Source organism: Lolium perenne, chromosome 4, assembly GCF_019359855.2.
Source record: "Lolium perenne isolate Kyuss_39 chromosome 4, Kyuss_2.0, whole genome shotgun sequence".
In the NCBI taxonomy this organism is placed as follows: domain Eukaryota; kingdom Viridiplantae; phylum Streptophyta; class Magnoliopsida; order Poales; family Poaceae; genus Lolium; species Lolium perenne.
In genome coordinates, this window is record NC_067247.2 from 160,499,844 (window position 1) to 160,517,084 (window position 17,241).

Here is a 17,241-nt window from a genome sequence, read left to right on the forward strand (position 1 = left end):
CCACTTGAGTTAGTTAGCACTTGAATAAGCTTTTCTCAAACTTTGTGAACTAAAACTAGCTTTATGCAAATAAACTAGAGCTTAGTAAACCATACTAGAATGTCTAGCACTTACATTAGTATTAGTTTGCGAGTACTCAACGTACTCACGGCTTTGTCCCTGGCTATTCAAATGGCCAGAGTATGAAGATGACCAAGGAGATGACCAGCAGGACGCCTACGACAACTAAGCGCCTTCCGACGTCAAGCGTTGGCCTGTGGACTAAAGAGTCCTTGTATCTTACGCTTCCGCTATGTTGAACTATGAACTTGTGTTTGTTCGTTGATCAATAGATCAACTATTCGTGTAATATGGATCATGTGATTCCAATTTGTAAGACTTATGATTTGTAATGAATGATGACTGTGATACTTAACTATTATGCCTCGCAACAACAATATTCCTGGGATTGCGATGTATGACATAATAGGCATTCGGACTTAAAAATCCGGGTGTTGACACAAAGTGATACCAATACTTAACAACAAGATCAATCATATAATAGAGATTGCAAACTAAAATAAGATGTGCAATATGTAAATGATAAAACTTCTCATTAATATTCCATAACAATAACTCACACTAAGGGATACATAGATAACTAACTAAAGAGAGATACTTCCACACTGCAACCATCTTATATGATAACTTCCCTACTCATGATATGACACTACTTGACAGTAAAAAGGTAAAAGATAGTGATGATGTGATACCGCGGCACTCCCCCAAGCTTGGAAGAAACCAAGGGGATGCCAATACCAATGATGAATTACTCCTTCGGTGGTGATGGTGAATCCTCGATAAGCTTCTTAACCAGCTTCTTTAACTCCTCAATCTCGTAAGTGAGGTTGCGGATTAGCTCCGAGTTTTGCTCGACGCGGTTAAGAAGTATGTCAGACGGTGAGTCCCAACTCTTAGAGTTGTTTCCCCACTCCTCGGCTTCAGGTTTCATCCTTTCTGCAGTGTTAGAACGATCCATATCCCAATCACTAGGCAATACTGCCTTGGGAATCCTTTCAATTTGACAACTATAAATTAGAGTGTAGAAGGGGTTGCCAATGCCTGGGGGAGATGTCCTTGGAGCTAGGTAGCGACGTGGGACTCCTCCGGTGCTAATCCGTGCGCTTTTCTTGGTGTTGAACGGATTTGCTACCACTCCGATGCTTGCGACGGTGGCGCGCGGGTATGCTCGCGGAACTTCCTCCACTTCTCCTTCATCCTCGCTCTCGACTTCCTCCTTCAAATCGGGGTCTTGAATATCTTCCTCCAAAGGCTCCTTGTCCTTGCTGTTGGAGACCATGGTGCTTCTAGATCAAAAACAGATCCTGGCAGAAAACAGCTCGAAACAAAACGCGACGAGAAAACGATATACGGACCTCCAGGGGTCCGGGGGATTATATAGCAGAAATTTTCACGACAGAAGGAAAGTACCAGGTCGAACCAGAGTCGGAGAGGGACACCGAGGGGCCGTCCTCATAGGGCGGCGCGGCCAGGCTGGGGCCCGCGCCGGCCTATGGGGCACGCCCTCGTGCGCCTCCTCCACTCCGTTTCGATCTCGTAATTTTTCATATTTTCCGAAAATAGCAAAAACATTGTTCGGAAAGTTAAACATGGACTTTTTATTACCAGTACTGTTACCTATTCAAAGTCGAACTCTGCAGAACTGTCAATTTGGCCTTTGATGAAAGCTTCCAGAGTTACCACTTGAATAACATCAACATCTTCATTATAAGAATCACCAGAGATATAATGCTTGAGTCTCTGTCCATTCACCACTTGTGTGGCATCTCCTTGCAGAGAACTAATTTTAATTGCCCCTGAACGATACACCTCCACAATGACATATGGTCCTTCCCATTTTGAGAGTAATTTTCCTGCAAAAAATCTGAGACGAGACCGATACAATAGGACTTTATCTCCAGCATTAAATTCTCTTTTGATAATTCTTCTATCATCCCATTTCTTAACTTTCTCTTTAAAGAGTTTAGCATTTTCATAAGCTTCACTTCTCCATTCATCTAGAGAACTCAATTGTAGCAATCTCTTCTTACCGGCAAGTTTAGGATCTTTATTTAGTTCTCTTACAGCCCAATAAGCTTTGTGCTCTAATTCTAAAGGTAAATGACAAGCTTTCCCATAAACCATTTTATAAGGTGACATACCCATAGGATTTTTATAAGCAGTTCTATAAGCCCATAGTGCTTCCTTCAATTTACTAGCCCAGTTCTTTCTAGATTTATTAACAGTCTTTTGCAAGATAGATTTAATCTCTCTATTTGATAATTCTACTTGCCCACTAGTTTGAGGATGATAAGCGGAAGCAATCCTATGATTAATACCATACTTAGCAAGAGTTTTTCTAAAACCACCATGAATAAAATGAGAACCTCCATCAGTCATAAGATATCTAGGAACACCAAATCTAGGAAAAATAATATCTAAAAGCATTCTTAAAGAGGTCTCACCATCAGCAATTTTTGTGGGTATGGCTTCCACCCATTTAGTAACATAATCAACATCGACAAGTATATGAGTGTTACCTTCTTAAGAAGGGAAAGGACCCATGAAGTCAAATCCCCAACAATCGAATGGTTCAATAACAAGAGTATAATTCATAGGCATTTCATTGCGTCTGGAGATATTACCAACCCTTTGACATTCATCACAAGATAAAATAAACTTTCTTGCATCTTTGAAGAGAGTTGGCCAATAGAAACCTGATTGTAGAACTTTTTGCGCGGTTCTATCTCCGGCGTGATGTCCTCCATAAGCACTACCATGACACTTACTCAATACCTCTTGTTGTTCATATTCTGGAACACATCTTCGCATAATACCATCCACTCCTTCTTTATATAAGTGTGGGTCATCCCAAAAATAATGCCTCAAGTCATAAAAGAATTTCCTCCTTTGCTGAGCTGAAAAGGTTGGAGGCAAGTACTTGGAAACAATAAAGTTAGCATAATCAGCATACCAAGGACTATCTCGCGAGCTCACCTTTATTACAGCCAATTGTTCATTTGGAAAACTATCATTAACAGGAACAAGATCATAAGCAATATTTTCCAATCTAGACAAATTATCAGCAACAGGATTATCAGTACCTTTCCTATCTATAATACGCAAATCAAATTCTTGCAAAAGAAGCACCCATCTAATAAGCCTAGGCTTAGCATCTTTCTTTTCCATAAGGTACCTAATTGCAGCATGATCAGTATGAACTGTGACTTTTGAATCAACAATATAGGATCTAAACTTGTCACAAGCAAACACTACAGCTAATAATTCTTTTTCAGTTGTAGCATAATTTCTTTGAGCAGCATCAAGAGTTTTGCTAGCATAATGAATAACATTTAATTTTTTATCTACTCGTTGTCCAAGAACAGCGCCTACAGCAAAATCACTAGCATCACACACAATTTCAAAAGGTAAATTCCAATCAGGAGGTTCAACTACAGGAGCAGTTGTTAAGGCTTTCTTTAGAGTTTCAAAATCTTCCTTACAATCATCATCAAAAACAAAAGGTACATCTTTTTGAAGAAGATTAGTAAGAGGCTTTGAAATCTTGGATAAATCTTTAATAAATCTCCTATAAAACCCAGCATGACCAAGAACACTACGAATACCTTTAACATCCCTCAGATAGGACATCTTCTCAATTGCTTCAACTTTAGCTCTATCAACTTCAATACCTCTTTCGGAAATTTTATGTCCCAATACAATTCCTTCATTAACCATAAAGTGGCATTTCTCCCAATTAAGAACAAGGTTAGTTTCTTCACATCTCTGCAAAACTTTATCAAGGTTTCGCAAGCAATTATCAAAAGAATTCCCATAGACAGAAAAATCATCCATGAATACCTCTACAATATTCTCACAAAAGCCATGAAAAATAGCAGACATGCATCTTTGAAAAGTAGCAGGAGCATTACATAAACCAAAAGGCATACGTCTATAAGCATAAGTTCCATAGGGACAAGTGAAAGTGGTTTTCTCTTGATCTTTAGTTTTAACAGCAATTTGTGAGAACCCAGAATAACCATCAAGAAAGCAAAAATGAGTATTTTTAGATAACCTTTCTAACATTTGATCAATAAAGGGTAAAGGGTAATGATCTTTCTTAGTAACCTTATTAACTTTTCGATAATCAATGCACATTCTATACCCTACAACTACTCTTTGAGGGATGAGCTCATCATTATCATTAGGCACAACAGTCATTCCTCCTTTCTTAGGAACACAATGCACAAGACTGACCCATCTACTATCAGCAATAGGATATATAATTCCAGCTTCAAGAAGTTTTAATACCTCATTCCTTACCACATCCTTCATCTTAGGAATTAGACGACGCTGATGTTCAACAACAGGCTTTGCATCATCTTCCATGTTGATAGCATGTTGGCAAATAGAGGGGGAAATCCCCTTCAAGTCATCAAGAGTGTAGCCAATAGCTCCTCGGTGTTTCTCCAATATTTCCAATAACCTTTCTTCCTCAAAATCTGAAAGCTTAGAACTAATAATAACAGGATATATTTTCTTATCATCAATATGAGCATACTTAAGATTATCAGGCAACGGTTTTAAATCAAAAACAGGATCTTCCTTTGGTGGTGGTGTTGTACCTAAATCTTCAACCGGCAAGTCATGTTTAAGAATAGGTTGACGAAGGAAAATTTCATCAAGCTCATTCCTTTCTTCCCTAAAGACTTCACTCTCACTATCCTCCAACTGTTGCTGCAAAGGATTATTAGGAGCAAGAGAAATAGACGCACAATGTTCAACTCTAAAAATCATTATTAGGCAAATCAGCTTTATAAGGAGTTTTGGCAAATTTAGAGAAATTAAACTCATAAGATTCACCAGCAAATTTAGTCACAATTTTTTCCTTCTTGCAATCTATAACAGCTCCACAAGTATTTAGAAAAGGTCTACCAAAAATAGTAGGACAAGTCTTACTAGCAGCAGAACCAAGTACCAAAAAGTCAGTAGGATATTTAATCTTACCACATAGAACTTCCACATCTCGAACAATACCAATAGGAGAGATAGTTTCTCTATTAGCTAGCCGAATAACCACATCAATATCTTCAAGTTCACAAGAACCAATTTCATGCATGATTTCCGTATAGAGCTCATAAGGTATGGCACTAATACTTGCACCAATGTCGCATAAACCATAATAACAATGATCACCAATTCTAACAGAGAGCATAGGAACACTGGCTTTCCTAGACTTATTAGGATGCGAAACAATATTAGAAGCATCTTCACAGAAAATAATATGACCATCTTCTACATTTTCAGTCAAAAGATCCTTAACTATTGCAATAGCAGGTTCAACCTTTATTTGTTCTTCAGGTTATATAGGTTTCTTTGCACTTTTATTAACCGCACTAGTTATAACAGAATACTCCTTCATTTTAACAGGGAAATGAGTTTTTTCAATATAAGCTTCAGGAAGGATATGATCAACAGTTTCAATTACAGCACATTTATTTATAGATGAATCAGTTTTATCTTCGTACGGTTCATGATACTTATCAAAATTCTTCCGAGGTAATTCAAAATGAGAGGCAAAAGCTTTATAAAAATTTGCAACAACTTGAGGGTCAAGACCATAAGTAGCACGCATATTGCGAAATTTATCAGTATCCATAAAAATTTCAATGCATTTATAATCATAATTTATACCTGACTCTCTATCTTTGTCATTCTCCCATCCTTCAGTATTCTCCTGAATCCGGCCAAGAAGGTCCCTTTTAAAATCTTCTTTGTTGCGTGTAAATGATCCAGAACAAGTAGTATCCAGCAAGGTTTTATCTTGAAAAGAAAGTCTTGCATAGAAATTATCAATGATAATATTACCAGGAAGCTCATGAATGGGGCATTTGAGCATTAAAGACTTCAATCTCCCCCATGCTTGGGCAATACTCTCTCCATCATGAGGCCATAAATTATATATGCGGTTTCGGTCTTTGTGAATTTCACTTGGAGGATAGAATTTAGAATAAAATAAAGGCACAATATCCTTCCAATCAAGAGAATCCCGATTCTTCAGCAATTTATACCAATGCGCTGCTTTACCAGACAACGATATAGAGAATAGTTTCTTCCTAACTTCATCCATAGCAATACCTGCATATTTGAATAACCCGCATAATTCATGTAAAAACAGTAAATGATCTCCAGGATGGATAGTGCCATCCCCTTCATAGCGGTTATCCACAACACGTTCAATAATTTTCATAGGTATTTTGTATGGAACCTCTTTCTCACCTGGCGCCTCATCCACTACCTTTGCAGTAGTAGTAGATTTTCCAAATAGGAATTCAAGAGAAGATCTCTCCATAATGAATTATAGCAGCAGGCAGAAATAAAATCAGCACGTACAGTAAAGGTTTCCCTTACCAATTCCACTTACCAATAGCGCTTCACTCCCCGGCAACGGCGCCAGAAAATAGTCTTGATGACCCACAAGTATAGGGGGTGTATCGTAGTACTTTCGATAAATAAGAGTGTCGAACCCAACGAGGAGCAGAAGGTGTTGACAAGTAGTTTCGATGAAGGATTCACTGTAAATGCTCACAGACAAGTATTCAGGGGGTTTTGATATTGCAGATAAATAAAGTACAAGTAAATAAAATGCGAGAGTAATAGTTGTAGCGAGTGGCCCAATCCTTTTTAGCAGAAAGGACAAGCCGGTTTGTTTACTTATAATGACCAAACGTTCTTGAGGACACACAGGAATTTAGTCTAGTGCTTTCGCTTCATATAGCTGATTAATCTTCATTGTTTTGATAAATGTTGTGTGGGTGAACCTATGCTAATGCACCGCCCTTCCTAGGACTAATACATACTTGTGATTATACCCCTTGCAAGCATCCGTAAATATAAGAAAGTAATTAAGATAAATCTAACCACAGCCTTAAACTCTGAGATCCTGCTATCCCTCCTGCATCGATATACCAATGGGGGTTCAGGTTGCTGTCACTCCGGCAACCCCGCAATTAGCAAACGAATACAAGATGTATTCCCCTAGGCCCATAAAGGTGAAGTATCATGTAGTCGACGTTCACATGACACCACTAGAAGAATAACACCACAACTTAAATATCAAACCATTGAATATTAATCAACATAGTTCACTACTAACATTTAGACTTCACCCATGTCCTCAAGAACTAAACGAACTACTCACGAGACATCATATGGAACATGATCAGAGGTGATATGATGATGAATAACAATCTGAACATAAACCTTGGTTCAATAGTTTCACTCAATAGAATCAATAACAAGGAGTAATCAATACCGGGAGAGTTTCCCCTACCAAACAATCAAGATTCAACCCTAGATGTTACAGCGGTGACGAGGTGCAGCGGTGGAGATGGCGGTGACGATGGTGGAGATGATGGTGATGATGATCCCAATGAAGTCCAGCTCGATGGTGGTGACGGTGGCGTCGATTTCCCCCTCCGGGAGGGAATTTCCCCGGCGGATTTCAGCCTGCCGGGGAGCTCTTTTCTCTCTGGTGTTTTCCGCCCCGCAGAGGCGGCTGTGTCTCTTAGAGATTATTCTCTGGAGCTTAGGTTTTCGGGGAGAAGAAGTACGCGAAAGAGAGGCGGCCGAAGGGGGCTGTGGGCCCCCTCCCCACAAGGCGGCGCGGCCAGGCCAGGGCCCGCGCCGGCCTATGGGGGGGCCATGGCGGCCCTCCCCAGCTCCTCCTTTTGGCTGGCTCATTCTTCTGGAAGAATAAGATCTTCGGTGTAATTTCCGTCAATTATGGATCTCCAGAAATATTGCATTCTGACGGTGCTTTTTCCAGCAGAATCCTGACTCCGGTGAATGATCCTCCAATAATCATGAAACATGCAAAATAGATGAAATAACATAAGTATCATCTCTAAATATGAAATATATCAATGAATAACAGTAAATTATGATATAAAATAGTGATGCAAAATGGACGTATCAGGGATCCTCGCGAGGGGAAGAAGAAGTAGGGGCCATAGGGCGGAGAGTCCTCGGGACGGTGGTACGCGATTTATCCAGCTTCGGAACACCTGCTCGAGGACAGGGCCTACTGCTGCTTGTCTGGAATTATATGGGCGCTTTCGCGTTGTTACAATGAGTTGTGGTTGTCTCGTTTCTAGCTCGAGATCTGCCTCTAGGGCTCCCAGGATCCGGCTTATAAAGGCGCACGGATCTAGGGTTTCTATGGAGAGTCCTACCCGGAATACAAGTTGTCTAACTACGGAATATTACATTGCCGTGTACGTCAAGGATCCACCTATTCCTAACTTGTCGTCATGGATCCAGCTTCCTTCATGCGCCTTCACGGATCTGACTCCTGGCATAGACCTCCAAGGATCCGGCTACCTCAGTAGGTCGGTTCGGATCCGGTGACCTCAGTATGTCGGTTCGGATCCGGCTACCTCAGTAGGTCGGTTCGGTTCCGGCTACCTTCATAGGTCGGTTGGGATCCGTCTCCTTGTTCTGGGTTGGACATCTTCCATCTTGATCAACAGCAACTGGCCGCCCTGTGGGCCATATGCCATCACCACCATCTGTGGGCCACCCGGGCTTGCCGGAATCGGACCATGTCAATGGTATACCTATGAACTATATCCACAACAGTTATGAAGGTGCTTTGTTTCTTCTTTTTTATGCATGGTATGTGGTTGTTATGTATTTTTTTGGTCACTGCCTAGTAGCCTACTTTGTTGTTTTTGGCTTGCATTCAGATTCTTTCAGATATATCGTTCCTCTTGGTCCTGTCCCTGCCTGTGCCGCCTGGATTTTTGGCTTTCACTTTAGTTTATACATCCAATTTTGCGACTAACTATAACTGAAATTTGATATATTATATGAAGGAAAAATCAGGGATAATTCTCGATAAACAATGACGAGACATGCCAATATGTTCCTATTAAGGGTTTTGTGGAGGCATTTTAATCTTTCCACGTTGTTTAAACTATAAAGAGCGTGAGTTAGCAGTCCAATTTGAGAAGAGCAAAAGTCATATGCAGCCCTGAAAACACTACAAATATAGTGCCAACATGAAGGAACTATTGAAAGTTAACACCTACATAGATGTATATTGCTCATTAAAAGTAGCTCTTTTGTGTTCATACTCAAGGCAACTCACGTGGCGATTCTAAAAAGAAAAATCAACAAAATTTTAAATCTAATTGATTTTGTTGTTGTCCAAAAGTATGAAAGTACCATACAATATCTTATAATTAATCACTAACAGATGGATATGCATGGGTGTTCTCTTCTTTGGGAACTTGATGATCACGTTCAATGGTTTAGGAGGAGTAGCTCTAACATTGTGAAGCTCCCTGCTTTCGTGCCAGCCCTAATCTGCGTGGTTATGGTGCAATGATTCTAATTGGCTTGGACATGTGTAGGTATGATCCCAGCCAAGCCATATTACAGTCCATTGTTCTCTTTTCTATCTTTTGACGACATAGATAAAATTTTGGTTGTTGTACTTCACAGTATTATTGCTTTGAACATTATACATCTGGATGTACATAACACTGTTGCTGGCCTAGGGTACATGGTTAAATTATTTTGAAAGTGACAATCCTGAGTGGTGAGTGCTACCACGGCATTGGCTGGGCAGCGATGAACAATTAGGGTAACAAAAGCATGGCTGTCACTCTGTCAACTATTTATTGTTGATTATTGCTCCTATTAAAAGATGACATTTGAGATGCACTATTATATATGTCAGGAAAATTTCATTATGAAGGTATTTGCTACCATATTTTCAGGTCATTGCATCCCACAGGCGTGACGTGTTGCCGTGCCAAATTTCCTAGTTCTGGCTTGATTATGCCACTATACAGGTGAAGGTGACTTGGACAATTTTGGATGTCCCCATGTGAGTGGGAAGAACATGATGGAACAATATGAGTGTCTTCTCGGTTTGTTTATGTCAGCCTGCTTTGTAACCGTGGCATGTTTAAATGTTTAGAAACTTGTGTGCATGTGGAATAACACTGGTTGTCCTAGAATTTTAACTGTGCATATGTTTGAATCGTAATGTTCAGGCAGTTAATTCTAGTTCTTTTGACGATGTTAGACTGAGTCTGGTGAAACAAAAATTTACTATTTGATATAGTGGATGATGTCTGGTGATGCTGTTGTAGAAGTTTAATTTTTTTTTTGAGGCCCTCAAGTGTGCATCGCTAGGTATTTCTAAAAGAAGTATGCTTGGCTCAGTGCCAAACATCAACTTTTGATTGCCTTCATTTTCTTCCAAAATCCTGATGTTTTTGTTTTTGTTTTGAAATGGAGGTTTTACCCCTAACCTCTGCATCCAAACACAGTTATTTTATTATATTATTCAACAAAACCTTACAAGAGAGATACAAAGATTAACTCGAAGCCGCCATCCTAGCAACATCGCTACACCTACTGATGAGGGGGGGATCATGAACAGGGTCAGTGCCCAACATCACACCAACACACATCATCTAAACAACCGAATGAATCACCAAACCGACCATTGGCGAGAAAGGAGCACAACTGGTCTAGCAAACCATCAGCGCACACCAGTACACGCCGTAGAGGTTGCTACCTCCGTCTTCCGCGAACCCATCCCCAAGAGGGATCAATGCATTGACCTTGCCATGTCTGACCAGACGATGCCATCGCCTACTCGCGTCCATCATCCCACGTTCGTTGCCATGACCCTGTTGCACCATGCCATCTAGACTCATCATCGTAGATGGTAGATGGCATGCCTCTCCACCTTACTCCCATGCGAGAAACACGCGGAGACTAACACCCATCCACCAAGATGTCCACATGTCCGCTCAGGTGATGAATGTAGCCAAAGATGATGCCCCCACGGGGGTGACGATGCAGACGTTGCCATCATCTGATCCAGGAAGCCCCCACAATGCCTCCAACGAGGGCTACGCCGCCCCTACCATCGCCTCCTCAACACTGCCAATGATGGAGGCATCCTCACCCGCTTCAGGAGCTGTACCACCGTCTTCCCTTCACCGTTGAAGGTGGATTAGGCCACATCACTACGTGGTCGGCGCCATGGACACGCACACGCTGTACCGAGGCGCCCGCTCAAGATCCTCCACTGAATTTACGCCTTCGAGCCACAACGGAGGGACATCCCACCGCCACCATCATTCCCCCACACGAGCTTTGCCCCACTGGGATCCGGTGGAAGGGGGAGATGGAGAGGGTGGCGGCTAGGGTTAGGGTGGAGGGGAGGAGCAATTGTATCTCTCTCCCACCTCTCAACCTTATCCTCTTGAGCCCCATCCCTCCGACCCTCTCCAGGCCCGGGCCATTTTGGCCCCTCCCATGTCTTATTTGGTGGTCGCCGGTGTCGAGCTGGGTGAGGACCCGTCCGTGTATAGTAGTAGGTAATTTTTAGTCCTAGGTAAAAGTGTGTTTGCATATATGGTGTTCCAAATACATGGTGGGAGGAAGATTCCGTATTCGTTTGGCCGAATCTGGTGCTCTCTGGTGGTTCATTCGCTCATTGCAGAGCACCTCAGGATGGAGATAGAGGTGGTGAGGAGGGGAGATACTTGCTACTCTGCCAATAAGGCCTCTGCCGGTGACGACTTGAGCATGCTCGAAGGTAACATCATGCCGTGTTCTCATGGTCGACGTGGTGGCGAGATGAGGGCGATGTGCTCCGATGATGTTGTATGCAGTCTTGGGTGGTTGTAGCAAAAATCGTTGCTTCCAATTGGAGATCAACACATGGTGGCCATATGCCCACCATTCTGGGCGAGGAGGTGGCCTCTTCAGATGTCATGTTCAACCTCCTATGTGGAGGCCCCTGCATGGATTCTCGGTGGAGCCACGCATTCTCTTTTCCCCAAGTGGTATAGTCCCCCGAGGGGATAAGAGCGGCCAGTGGTGGAGTTCAAGTTCCGGTGGTAGGGAAGAAAGACCTGATACCAAACTCATTGCAGCGAGCAGATCTAATAATCATATTGTATGTATGCAATTAGTACTGTCCATATTGTAGTAGTATACATATCATGCCGATTTGACTTCTTATTGAATCCATTGTAACTTGTAAGTGATATTTGACTAAGCAAAAACCGTAAAGAACTATGTGAATGGTTAAACCCATATTCTAGAAGTTTCTGTAAATTTTGTTATATAACTTACCACTACAAGGATATTCATTAGATTGTGTTCATTAGAAATCCACGCCAAGATATTTAAGAATATAAAACACACACACACACACACACACAAATTATACACATACACTATATATTTCATACATGTAGTGGAATATCTTTCAATAAGATGTGCCCTCTTTCCATTTTTTTTTTGTATTTAAGGAGTCTAGCTTCAAGATCTTTTTAATACACAATGTGACAAATAAGAAAAAAATCCAATCATGTTATAAGTTAACTTTTTAGTTTAGAAAAAGAGAAACAAATTTTTATGTGCTTAACTATGCACAAATAATAGAATACATAGTCGTTAAAACAATTGTGCCAGAAAATAAGCTATGTATGTAACTATAAAAGTTTAGTATAAGTAAGCTATGGATGTAATTATAAAATTTTAGTATAAATTAGATTGTGTTCATTAGAAATCCACGCCAAGAAATTTAAGATATAAAAACACACACGCACAAAATTTTTTTGTATTTAAGGAGACTATATATTTCATACATTTAGTAGAATATCTTTCAATAAGATGTGCCATCTTTCCATTTTTTGTATTTAAGGAGACTAGGTTCAAGATCTTTTTAATACTCAATGTGAAAAAAAAGAAAAAAATCTTAATCATGTTATAAGATAATTTTTAAGTTTAGGAAAAGAGAAACAAATTTTTATGTGCTTAACTACGTGCAAATAATAGAATACATAGACAATTATGCCAGAAAATAAGCTATGTATGTAACTATAAAAGTTTAGTATAAATAAGCTATGAAGGAAAGGAAATGAACACTTCTTACTCTTACGTATGTTCATTGTTTATGATGCACTGAATCCTTATTTATGATTTATTTTTCCAAATAGTTTCATTATTGGCTTTTATGGCATATATTGCCCAAATAAATTAACAACTTTATTGACATACAAACAATTCAAGAAATGCATTATCTATATGTGTCTACTTCTTGTTCAATAGTAAATCTTATGAATTTTGTTGGAAATGGAAAATTATGCATTCAAACTTCTTTGCTGGAGAAAAACTTTTATTGTTAGGACACTATATTCACCTACAATGGAAAATAATTTTATTTATAGCTCATTATTGGAATTTACTGATCATCGCGCCTCTCCTGGTCATGTCCAAAGTAAATTCTGTGTTTTTTTTTTCTTTTGGTTGTGGCTGGCTGTTGAAAGATTGGGAGTCCGGTGAGAAGTTGTCACGTAATTAAGAAATCAAGAAATCGTTGAGTTCATGTTCGACTACGTGATATGTATATGAATAAGGAAATTACACCAAGCAGTATAGTCCTATCTTTTTTTTTTTTTTTTTGCGAAACATAACTTGCATTACTCAAATCAGGGGTTACAATCTTGGTAGCAAATATTTGCTAAACCATCTGGGCCAGAGCATTGCCAAACAGCCGTACTAGCATGAGTTCTAGCGTAATTGGCCATAAAATGACTACTGCTATTCTGACTACGATTAACATGAGTAATACAAGTCTGACGGACTCTCAGCAGAGACTTAATCTCTTCTACCATTGGTGCATGGATAGATCGATCCACACCTTCAGATTTCAGCATCTTCACCGACTCAAGACAATCAGTTTCCACTAGGATTGGCAAGTTACACCAATGTATGGCTAGGGATATCCTTTTATGAAAATTACTGGCTGAATTTATGATCTCCATACTTGAAATCCGGAGTGTTTGTTATTTGACTTGAGTTTTGCCGAAAATTTCACTTATACTCCCTCCGATCCGAAAAAACTTTGAATGAGCAATTTCGCAAAATAAACCTCTTGTTTCTTACTAGTCAACCCGCACACCCTGTGGTGACGGCCCGCTGACCCGACCCTCACCCGCACCCCACCCTCACCCGTAAACATACCTTCTTTTTGAAATGCATCTTTGATACAAATTCAAATTTTAAACGAAAATACGTCTTCACGCACAAAATCTTTCCATAAAAAATCGACTTATTGTTTAGGTTGTATAAAAAAATTTGGTGCTAAAATAAATAAATGGACATGTCGTTTGGGGTGGGCCCATATCAAAGTAGCATACATTGGTTGATTTTACTTTTTTACTTAATTAATTACTACTATTATTTATGCCATCCTTATTTCGACCGACCGAACAGAATCATCAACGTGAGCAGCTAGGCTAGTCCGAACACGAACAGACCGTGTGTGAGCTTCTTTTCTTAGCCAAGTCCGTTTCCTACAGGCATACGCGAAAGCAGCCGCCGCCATAACGCGGCCGCCGCCGCCGCCGCCGCCGGCGAGGCCACCAAGCACCATCCACTGCTAATCCAAAACAATTTACTGCTGCCGCCGGAGGCCCAGCTCGCCGGCGCCACCTTCTGCCTTCTCACCGCGGGTAATTTTCCTCCCCGGTCGACCGGTCGTTGCACGGCCATGGAATCAACTGGTCGGATTCAGATTCTACATATTTTCCGGAGTTTCTGCTGCTACTAGTTTCGTGTCTCCCCCATGGATTCGGACTCCCTTCTCCTAATCGGACAACTAGTGAGGCATCTATTCCTATAATTTAAGGGCAGCCAAGACGAGCCTTCCTGCCCTCTCTCCCAGCTTCAGATTGCAAGTTCAGTTGGTTGCCACACAAGGAAGCAATTCATCTCCAAAAGGCCCGGTTTTGCAAATTGCTGCTCCAATGGAGACCTGTAGCGTGGCCATGATAGTGAGCTTTGGACGCTTTGGCTTGACAAGTTTGCATAAGCTGCTGGCTCTGTCTCCCGGTTCACTGCAGAAATTCAGAGAGGCCTGTAGCGTAGCCAGGATAATGAGCTTTGGACAGTTTGGATTGACAACATTGCCTAAGCTGCTAGTTCTGTCTCCGGATTCACTGCAGAAATTCAGAGAAGGCTCACCACGGATCCCAACTGAGACTCTGTTGCCGGAGCTGCCCCAGGACGTATTGATGGATATCTTTTCCCTCCTGGAGATCCCTGACCTCGTGCGTGCAGCATCTGTTTGCTCCTCCTGGCGCTCTGCATATTCCATCCTACGCAGCCACCCAGAGCTATACAGACGACCACAGACGCCTTGCCTGTTCTACACCTCTGAATCTGCTGGTGACAACGTAGCATGTCTCTACAGCCTCGCGGAGAAGAGGGTCTACAACTTAACTCTTCCAGATCCACCCATCCGAAGTAGGTATCTCCTTGGTTCCTCGCATGGTTGGCTAGTCACTGCCGATGACAAGTCTGAGCTGCACCTTGTCAATGCCATCACCGCTCAACAGATAGCTCTCCCATCGGTGATCACCCTGGATTCTGTAGTGCCAATCTTTGACAATACAGGCACAATTGTTAACTATGAGGTGTGGGAGGCACCAGATGATTCTGACTCAGACACTGAAATGGTTGATCGCGAAATGTTATTCCATGCTCCACCTGACGAGCTTCGTAACCACATCTACAAGAGCGCCTTCGTTTTTCCGGATCCGTCCACAGGAAGCTATATTGTGGTTCTCATCCACGGTCCAGGATGTCAGCTTTCGTTCGCAAGGGTAGGAGATCGTAACTGGACCTTGCTGCCACCGGGTTGGGAATATGAACAGTGCATCTACATGGATGACCTGCTGTATGCATCCACAAGATATGGAAGAATCGATGCTTTTGATCTCACCAGTCCTACCATCACGAGGAATATAATTTCAGATGAGATTGACTACAGCATTGGTGACCACTGGGGGCACCTGTACTTTGTTCAGGGTCCATGTGGTGGTCTGCTGGAAGTTTGCAGGAAATCATCAGGACATTTAGATGCGGGTTATGAGAAGCCTATACGGAAAACTGACAAAATATTGTTACATAAAATTGATATTGCAGCAAAAGGGCTTGTGAAAATAAATGGCTTGCATGATCACGTGTTGTTTCTTGGACGTAGCCAGGCACAGTGCCTTAGTGCTGAAGAGTATCCTCAACTGAAGGCAAACTCCGTCTATTTCACAGATGGTGGGGAATATAATTGGCAGTCTAAGAATATTCCCCGGGATATAGGTATTCTCAATTTGGAAAATGATAGTACGGAAGAAATTGCATCTCCGTTTTGGTGCAGCTGGCCTAGTCCCATATGGATAACACCGAGTCTTACAGTAATGAACATGTCATTGTACAAATAGGTAGTTTTTTTTAAGAAACTGTCATGTACCTTGATTCTGGGATCTTGACCACAATTTACCATTTTTGTGTGGGCAGATGCTATTAAAACGGAGGCATGTTCCGTTTTTCTCTTGTTCATACCTTGTTTGCTATATCTGATGAAAAAAATGTGCTTGAGAACCAAATACTTGGAATGGAAATCTCACATGATTTGTTTTCCTGAATGAAACTGTACAAGAATTCCACTTTGCATTCTGTACATTGCTTTCGTGTTCACCACATCTTCTGACTGAGTATTGTTTGTTTGAGATTTTTTCCCTCATAACCAAGTACAAGCCACATAGTAACCATTCAGTAGAATTGTCTGAGGTTCTCTTCAGTACCAGATATCTTGGTTGCATTGATGTTTTCATTGCTCTTGAATCATTTTTTAATTAGGCTTTTCGCATTAACTAGCCATTGAACAAAACATCACTTTCCCTTAACATTGTTGGCACATGTTAGTGCAATTGCTAATCCCTATCCAAAGATAACTGAAGATCAAAGAACAATGTATATGGTTACACTATTGCTCCTGTGGTACTTCATACAGTTGTTTCATGCTCTTTAGGAAGATGTCCTTAGCCATAAGGGTGCCTCTGGTATGTTAATCCCTCCGCCCTGCACCCCCTCTGAACTCCACAGCTTTTAGTGTAATTATGCTTATCAATGCTAATTGTCTAGATATATTTAGCTGGCATACATTTCTTGCTGATACCAGACAGTTTTATGTTTACCGATACTTGAAGCCAAACAAACAAATTGCATAAGCAAAGCATGTTTATGTCTCAGGTAAAAGTACAAACACACTAAAACAAAGGGCAGTCTTCAATGCCAAAGATGTGACCAAGCATATTTTCT

At 41.1% G+C, this 17,241-nt stretch overlaps 2 protein-coding genes across 2 annotated transcripts in view; both read left to right on the plus strand.

Moving 5' to 3' along the window:
* Positions 1–17,241, plus strand: part of LOC127294323 (uncharacterized) — a 59,886-nt gene that overhangs the window by 39,500 nt on the left and 3,145 nt on the right. The window lies entirely within an intron of this gene.
* On the plus strand, positions 14,384–16,581 carry LOC127294321 (F-box protein SKIP23). The gene has a single exon (XM_051324119.2). It carries the CDS (start codon positions 14,889–14,891, stop codon positions 16,359–16,361), a length of 1,473 nt encoding a protein of 490 aa, XP_051180079.2. The 5' UTR covers positions 14,384–14,888; the 3' UTR covers positions 16,362–16,581.

What these genes read in the sequence shown, in the direction of transcription:
- LOC127294321 (XM_051324119.2), top strand. Translation starts at nt 14,889, where the DNA reads ATGGAGACCTGTAGCGTGGCCATGATAGTGAGCTTTGGACGCTTTGGC.